The 8,819-nt window shown below is 33.9% G+C and overlaps 1 protein-coding gene across 1 annotated transcript in view; it reads right to left on the bottom strand.

The window, feature by feature from the left end:
* The window catches only part of LOC108735761 (pumilio homolog 2), a 290,455-nt gene that overhangs the window by 231,727 nt on the left and 49,909 nt on the right, over positions 1-8,819 (bottom strand). The window contains exon 5 of the mRNA XM_025978915.1: positions 3,647-4,001. Within this exon, the coding sequence (XP_025834700.1) occupies positions 3,647-4,001 (355 nt within the window). The remainder of the gene's footprint in view (positions 1-3,646; positions 4,002-8,819) is intronic.

Raw genomic sequence — 8,819 nt, 5'->3', positions numbered from 1 at the left:
TAACCTAACCTAACCTACCCTATTGATAAAGATATTTAAATAATGTTTTATATAACTTTCTCAATATTTTTATGTATTTTTCATTAGTTTTACCTTTGAATACTGTTTAAGAATGACTATATAAATATTTACATGCCTAGAAATGTATAAAACTTGACATATTTATTAACTTTGAACCCCCATAACTTTTTATGGGGGTGAGACCGCCACGAACTTTTTATGGTACAGTAGTGGGGGAGACCTCCTCTTTCGATTCCCATTCGGGGGTGGGGGCCATTATCTAGTCCTTTACCAAAAAAACAATTTGGATATTTACTCATTAAAAAAAATATATACACATTTTTTTCGTAGAATGTTAAAAACAGGCCACCCTGTACATTTGTGACTAATACCCTTAAAACAACCGTTTACATTTTCTCTTTTGCCTTTACTTTTTACAAAAGAAAAAAAAAACAAAAGCTTCCTTTCGTAAATTGGTTATTTGTTTCCAATGGTTCTTTATGAAGATCGCCGCTTAAAAGTGTCAACGAGCAAACGTGTGCTATTCTGGCGTTTTATTTCCACGAGATTGACTCTACAACATGCATCGTTACATGGTCGCATGCATACCTGTACATGAATTAAAGTACCTACGTACTTTGGCACTTGACCCAAATGAGTAAATTATGCGTTACAGCAATTCCGGGGAAACGGGTAAAAGTAACATGGAGTAAAAAAAATATTTACGTCAAACGAAATCCATTTGACATTAAAAGCATGCAGCACATTGAATTCGAACAAATAAATTGAAACGAAACAAATACCTACCTACGTGGGCCAAGTATGAAGAAATTAACAAATACTGATAAAGTTCGTGAACCGAAAAAATACATATATACTGTCGTCCTAATGTAATAGATAGTAAACAATGTATTTAACTGCCGTGGCTAATATTCTGCGACCCATTGACAAATCGTTTAATTTTTCTGGCGCGATTTACGGTTTACTGAGTAATTCTAAAATAAAGTCAGATGAATATTTGCAGTCGCTAGCCTCTTAATAATAATAATAATTTTATAGTACTGAAAAAATAATAACCAGCTTAAGAATAACTGGACAAGTGTCGATTTGAATCTATCACCTTGTCATAAACGTTGTAAAAGAAGTTATCCCCATTGAGACCAGGGTTGAAATGTAATGTAATTGATGATAAAAAAGTAATTACTAGGGAATTTCTACGACATGGGTGACCATAAAAAAGGTAAAACCTGCACAAAATGTATTATTTCGTGATTTTATTTGTGAAAGTGGAAGTAAGATCGTATTGTAAAAGCATATTCTTGTCATTTCGATTATGCGCTATTATTTTTGAACAAGTTTGGAAGAAGCAAGATCCAATCTAGATATGTTGTGATCTATTGCCACCGCTCGCCGAACAAAATTTTTACACAGAACATGACGTGGATTTCGCTGGGTTCACATACGTTTTATACACTAGTGGTGAGTTGAAAAAAGAAACTTGTGAATACATAATTCTATTACATGCATAAATCCATCATTAAAGGGAGGCATCGTGCTTTGAAAAATACGATGCGTTGTATGGGAAAATATATATAACATAAGTTTAATAAATGCAATTTAAACGTTTTGATAATGTGTTACACAAGGTTCGGTTTGTTTAGAGCAGTTTTCAAAATAGCTAGTGATTTTTTTCAGATAGACGTGTTTGAAAAAAAGTATTCTACACGTCTACCAAATTATGCATCTTTACTCGTGCAACATAAACAGAAAAAATGTCGACAAAGAAATGTGTATTTTCTATGTTGAGTGAATGTTTTGCCTTACATGTATGCTCACCACCAGTTAGAAACTTAACTTCACCAGTTAGAAACATAACTTAATCTCAAATGTCAAAAATATAAACTAAAAATTAAAATGTTTCTTGTCGGATATTTGTAATATTGTGAGTTTTCGATTGTCGTATTGGGAAACTTTCTAATTTACTCACGGCGCGTTCTAGATATACAAGTAAGGCAAAACGTTCATCGAATGTAGAAGTAACACATTTCCTTATGGATAATTTTTTTTAGTTTGGTGAATGTGTGAAATGTACATTTTCAACCACGAATATCTCAAAATATCACTTGCTACTCTAAAAACTAGAGATGGGTCAGGTACTCGATTTGGATCCGATACTCGGCGTAGCTGGTAGTTTTTTATGATCCGGCCAGGTACCGGATAATGACGCCAGATACTCAACAGAGAAAAAACAAATTGTATTTGTTTAAAGTCGTTTGTCTTAATTTGTATTATATATTGATTACCATACTAAATTATAAGAACAAAGGCTTTCACGACCGGAATCCACAGTAGAATGAAGACTCGGGCTATAGGGCCGTGGTATAAGTGAACTGTTCTGTCCAGACGTTTCGTCAGCGTGAACGTTGTCAACGCAGCACTACCACTGAGGATGTCAGCCGCAGTAGCTGACGAAACGTCTGGACAGAATAGTTCACTTAGACCGCGGTACTATAGCCCAAATCTTCGTTCTACTACCAAACTAAATTATTTGCTATTTCGATATAGTTCTTGTATTTACTTTTTCTGTTACAATTTCTGTCGTTTGTTGGTATATCAAGTTTTGATTAACGATAACTTGTTAGTATGATCTTATCTATCACCTTGCAGACATGTGTCTATAAAATTATAGGCTCGCTTCAACGGTTTCAACTCAACCCTCTCATTGAAAATCCGTCAACTAAGAATTTCACTTCACTGGTTTAGACTTTTTGAACGAAGACATGAACCATTAACCGTAGTGGTTTTGCCGGGCACTTGGCACAGCTTATGTCAGGTATCCGGTTATCCAGTATCCGGCAAAATCACTATCCGGTGAATATATAAAACTGTCCTAAACTATTCGAATTCTCAAGATCTTTTGAGAATAGCACAACACCCCTCAAAAGTTTTAAAGTGCATTTCTTAGATGTCTAAAAGTATTTATTAGAATTTTCTTATTTTCAATAGATTTTTCGTTGTTTCTGATTTTGTTCAATATATACAATGTACCTATTTATAGTGTACAATATGCATATTACTAATTTTGTTATATGCAATTCATCAATAATAATTACTGTTATGTTATGCATTCATTTTCATAAAGAACCAGTTTTATAAAATTCCTAATTTTGCTATATGTCTACGACATACAGATTAACATAACTCATACAAACTGTCCCAACAAGACCGTAGGCACTCGTTTAATAAACCTTTAAATTGCATCAGCTCGTTTTGCGCCTCATAAAAATGACGTTATTTTAAAAAAATTCCTTATTGTGAGACAATTAGCTGCAGGGTATCGCCTTAAAATTGAAATTATATAATTAATTTCCTCGTTCTTTCTTGCGTGAAACTTCAATTTCTTCACACATTTGTAAAAAAAGTAGACAAGGTTAATTGTCTAATTTTCTCCCAAATTTTGGTAAATTTTGAAACCTAACACATTTATAAAATTTAAAAAAATTCCCTGATTAAAGTATTCCCTACAATTTTTCACATATTAATAATAAATTTCCAGGGTTTCAAACTTTTCCAGATCAACCGACGACCTAAAGGGTTTCTATATACCTTTCCACTTCGGAACATTAAAAAAATAAAATAAACTTACTTAAAAGCAGCTTTATCCTCGTCACTGACTTGACCATTTTGTTGCACAACCGCGTTGCCTTGGACGCCGTTGATTTCGGAAGCGTCCTTGGGCGTGGACGGTTTGTCCTTGCCGTCCTTGCCATCGTCGAGGTGTAGACTACGCATACGAGGCTCCAAACCGACCATTCCCCCGCCCCCACCCGCGCCGTCTTTATTCGTTGGCGAACTGCCCAATACGTATTCGACCATTTTCACGCCCAAACCGCCCGTATCGGAACTGCGAGGCGACAATATACTGCCCGTGTCGCCACCGGCGAAACCACCGCCGCCCGTTCGCCGACTCATCGCCAGGGCCGTCGAAACCGCATGGTCGCCTGCAACAAAACAAAGCTGGTACTACAAAAAAAAAAGAAAAACAAAAGAGAAATTCGTTGAAGATGTATAGTTTGAAAAATTTTTCGGCTGCACGGGTTTTACTTTAAAATTAATGCAATTTTCTAAATCTGGCTTGGGATGTAAAAATATATACATTCAGTACAGATACTTTATGGTTGGCACAATTGCATTTTAAACTAAAACATTTTATGGAAATCTGCGAGGAGTGAGTATTGAGGTTGAAAGCAAACTCGTTGGAACGAAACGAGTTAAATCAAACCCAACCGTGAACCATTTGACATGGACTTTGAACTTCAGGTGAGCCACTACCACATTATCTATGACCCTAAGATGGAATATAGACAATTAAACACGTCAAAATATTGGTAATTTTTCACGATAACATCATGGATATTGAAGGTAAGCCTGAGGGGCAGTTCCATCCTTTAATTAGACGTTTTGATAGTCAGATAATTCCAGAAAGTCGGATATTTGGAGGAGGTTGCCACATAATTTATTATCATTACAAAATGCAAACTACGCAGAACGTCACATTATACAGCGATTTTATAAATTGTAAATATTTATTAAGGTTGAAATGTAATGTAATTGATGATAAAAAAGTAATTTTCCTGCTCTGTTTTTGTAGATTTAAAGCACAATAGAAATTTCNCATTTTCGTATAAAAGACTGTGTCCTGGCTGATTAACTGGTACACAATGCACAGTCGAATTTGAATGAAATTTTAAGAACGTGGGCATCAAATTTCTGAATTTACATAATTACTAGTATTTTTTATATGTATAATAATTTTACGTGGCATTAACTACTAGGCCATGAGCGACTATACATTATTAGTTGGTATTACAACATGATTCAAACATTTCTGTGACTTTTTCTTGTTCCCGAAACTAAACAGGCTCATGAAAGGACGACGCTACGCTACAATGAGCAGATAAAGACGGCATCGAAGGAGCTAAACAAGATCACAAAAAAAAAATTTTTTTGAAGTGCTTCGAGGATTGGAAAAAACGTTGGCACAAAAGTGTATAATATCTACAGGGGATTACTTTGAAAGGGGCCGAAATAGATATTCATGAATAAGTAAATAATTGTTAAAACACAAATTTCGCGATACTTTTTGAACAGATCTCGTGGACACTGCTCAATCCTTCTGAATTTTAATGGAGTATTACCGGCAACTGTTAGTATATCACTACTTGGACATGAGCGTTGTTATGGTTGTTGTTGCTACTGTGGCAAATTTTAAGTTTTAGGATGTTGTCGTTTGCGGAATAGTATATTATTGTAAACAAATATGTGTATATTTGAATACTTAGGAATATCCTACTGTATTCCGCTACACTGCTCTTGTATTTGAGCAATGTTTTGTAAATTTATTTCTAGAATTATTTCACCAAATAATAGTCATACTATGGCGGAATAATTAATGTGACATACCAAAAAATTTTTGAAACTGTTTTTTCTACTATTGATATGAAATTTCAATAAGTGTCCCCGACAACTATTATGTATTGTTATTGTAATTATGTATTTTACAAATTATTTTTCGTTGTAGTTATGAGTAAATTTTGTTTTACTTCAATGTAAGAAAATAAGTATGTAATCGAAAGTTCTAACGCTGTTAACGCATATATGCATTTATTCTTTTTATAAAGTAATTGCCTTAAAGTTTAGAGGCTGAAGTAAAATAAACAGATTTTTGCCAGAACAAATGGTTGTATGCAAATGAAATAAAAAAAATCGTATATTAATAAAAGAATTTAGTAGTTTAGTTTAGTGTAGTTTTTTTTTTTTTTTTAAATCGCATTGCACGGGTGTCAAACCCTAAAACCATTATCCTATTGTTGTCGATAGTTTAATAAGAGACCCTCCAAGTTATCATAGAGTGGGTTGTTAAAGAATGAACCATATTACCATAATTGTATATCTCAACTAGATTCAAGTGCCCAAACTAAACTTTTAATAATCTTAGGACCCAGTGGGAACGCTTTTCAAGAACGGACGCAGTCGAGCTCCGGCTTTAACAAGGTCCTCTAATCAGATATTGTTTTACATGAATAAAAGAAGACAAGCAATATTAAAATAGAGTCATGTATTCTTGACTATTATTCTAATAAGTAAATTTCTTTCACTGTTATTCTGTTTAGAATCGTTTAATCGTATAAATGGGAAATTGGAAACAGATTATGTACTCTGTTCCTGCATGTAAACATACAGTGGAATTCGTATATTATGACTCCGCCTATATTGACCAACTGCTTAATACAAAGTAATTGCAGTGTTAAGTTTGGTTTTCATATTAAATTCTCTATAGGAAAGTTTGGATATAATGACTCCGTTTAAAATGACATATCGTTTATTATGACTGATTCTCAAGAAATCATATCCGGCTATAGTGACCTAAATGATTAATAATAACATTTTCGCTCATTTGTCTGACCCTTCCCAGTCCTGCTCCTTCAAGGAAGTTTGGTGCGTTCGTAGCGCGTGACTCGTTTTTATTTTGATTTTCAGTGACAAGGATTTGTATGTATTGTTGTTGTGATTTGTGCACAAAATGACATCGCAACGTAGAGCATTTACCATTAAAGAGAAAGGTGCTATTATATGCAGATTTGAAGATGGAGAATCAAACTCATCTCTTGCAAAGGAATTTGGTGTTGGCCATTCGACAATATCAATGATTTTCAAAAACAGGAACCTGGTTAAGGAATCGTTTAATTGAAAAATGTTTTAAAAAACTATTAGATGAAAATATCGTACAGAACATGACAGCTAATGAGCAGAACGAAAGCGACGAGGAAGAGGAAATCGAAGAGGCAAAAGAAGCTTTAAAAGCTGCAGACTTATTATCACGATTTGTTTATGGCAATTTCGAAAATGATAAATAATTTAAGGCGAGCAATGTCTTCTTTACACAATAATGTTAGAGACTGTTATTACAATTTAAAGAAAAAACAAAAGCAAACAACAATCATTGCTTTCTTATGTAAAAAATTACAAAATATGTTATGTATATTACAATTCATCGTTCTTTTTCTTTTTCTGCTAATAAATATATACAATTTGTAGTTTTTCTCTCTATTAAACTAAACCATCATCATCATAAGGTCATCAATCCGGTTGGACACGCACCTCCACTCTTTCCTATTCTGAGCTAAACTTCGCATTTCCCTAAAACTAGAACTCACATCCTTAACTATTTGCGAACAGTAATCTAGGTCTACCTCTACCCCTCCTAACTCCTGTTCCTGCCTCTAATATGTCTCTGAAGAAACCTTCATGCCTGAGAAGGTGTCCTACCAACCTATCTCGCCCATTTTTTATTGACTTCCAAAGATTCCTCTGTTCTCCTATTCTTTCTAATATCTCTTCATTTCTAACCTTTTCTACCCACATTATCCTCATCATTCGTCTATAACTCCACATTTAAACTAAATAACTAACCAAAATAGAAATATGTTTATTTTCTAAAACTATACATTGTATGACACCCGCTTAGTATGACGTGCTTGTAATTTCCCTCCAATGTCATTATAAGCGGATTCTACTGTATGAGTAATTTGTAGTGAAATAAATAATTTTGTGGAGCCCGTAGATCTGGAGAAATCGGATGATCTACTGTGGTGATATTATCATACTGATGGATCACATACATCATCGTCAGCCGATCTTGTGTTCTAATTTGCACTATATTTTATAGAGACAAAATTAATTTTGTAGACCTTATTGATCCCGGGATTTTTGATTTCTACCATGCTAGAAGATCCCATGTTCGTTTCAGTCAATATTATGGTCTTTGTATCATGGATTATTGTAATTTTTTAGAGATTCAGATGATTTACTGTAAGCTTGATGATATCTATCATGTTAATTAATCACATGTTCGTTTCAGTGGATCTTATGCTCTAATTTACACATTTTGTAGGCAATTTGTAGTGAAAAAATTGTTGAGCGTATTGATCCCGGGAAATTGCATGATCTACTGCGAACTTGAAAAGTTTAATGAACTAACATATTAAGTTGATTATGCTAATAACACTCGTCAACGTAAAACCATAAAGAGAAATTAACTGACATTTCGCACAGAAATTTGGAAGCCTTATTTTGACGAAATAGTACACATATAAAACCGCGTAACTAGCTTGCGCATTCACCTATAAAGATCAGCATTTAACTGAAACCGGATCAGCGGGGAATTTTGAAGGTATGTTTTCTGACTAAACGAATAATTGCTTACATTATTATAAACGGTTTGTAGTGTAGTGCAATTCTGTTGAATTATTTTAAAAATTTACAAGCGGGTATGTTAAATTTTTTTGTGTTACCGATTTCGAGGTAGAGGTAATAGTTGATTGGAAGCTATAATATCGAAACGAATTTGTAATCATTTAATTTCCTGAAATCAACAAAATTAATTGTTTAACTACAAATTAGCTAAAAAATATGATGAAAACCAAGCAAATTAAAACTAACATGTGATCTGCTAGCATGATAGATATAAACCTCGCAGTAGATCATCCGATTTCCCGAGATCAATAGACTTTACAAAATTAACCTTTTCACTGCAAATCAGCTACAAAGTATGATGTAAGCTAGAGCCCGAGATCGACTGAACGGGATACATATACGAGGGTGGATTGATAAGTTTCCGGCCTGACCAAGAAAAACAAGGTTTTTAAAAATTTTTTTTTTTTATTTCTCAACATAATCTCCTCCAAGGCTGATACATTTCTCATAGCGGTGTTCCAGTCTATTAATGCCATCTCTATAGACTGATTCGTCAAGCTCCT

Source organism: Agrilus planipennis, unplaced genomic scaffold (assembly GCF_000699045.2).
Source record: "Agrilus planipennis isolate EAB-ADULT unplaced genomic scaffold, Apla_2.0 scaffold138, whole genome shotgun sequence".
Lineage (NCBI taxonomy): Eukaryota > Metazoa > Arthropoda > Insecta > Coleoptera > Buprestidae > Agrilus > Agrilus planipennis.
The sequence above is the reverse complement of the archived record's forward strand: the minus strand, read 5'-3'. Positions and strand labels throughout refer to the sequence as shown.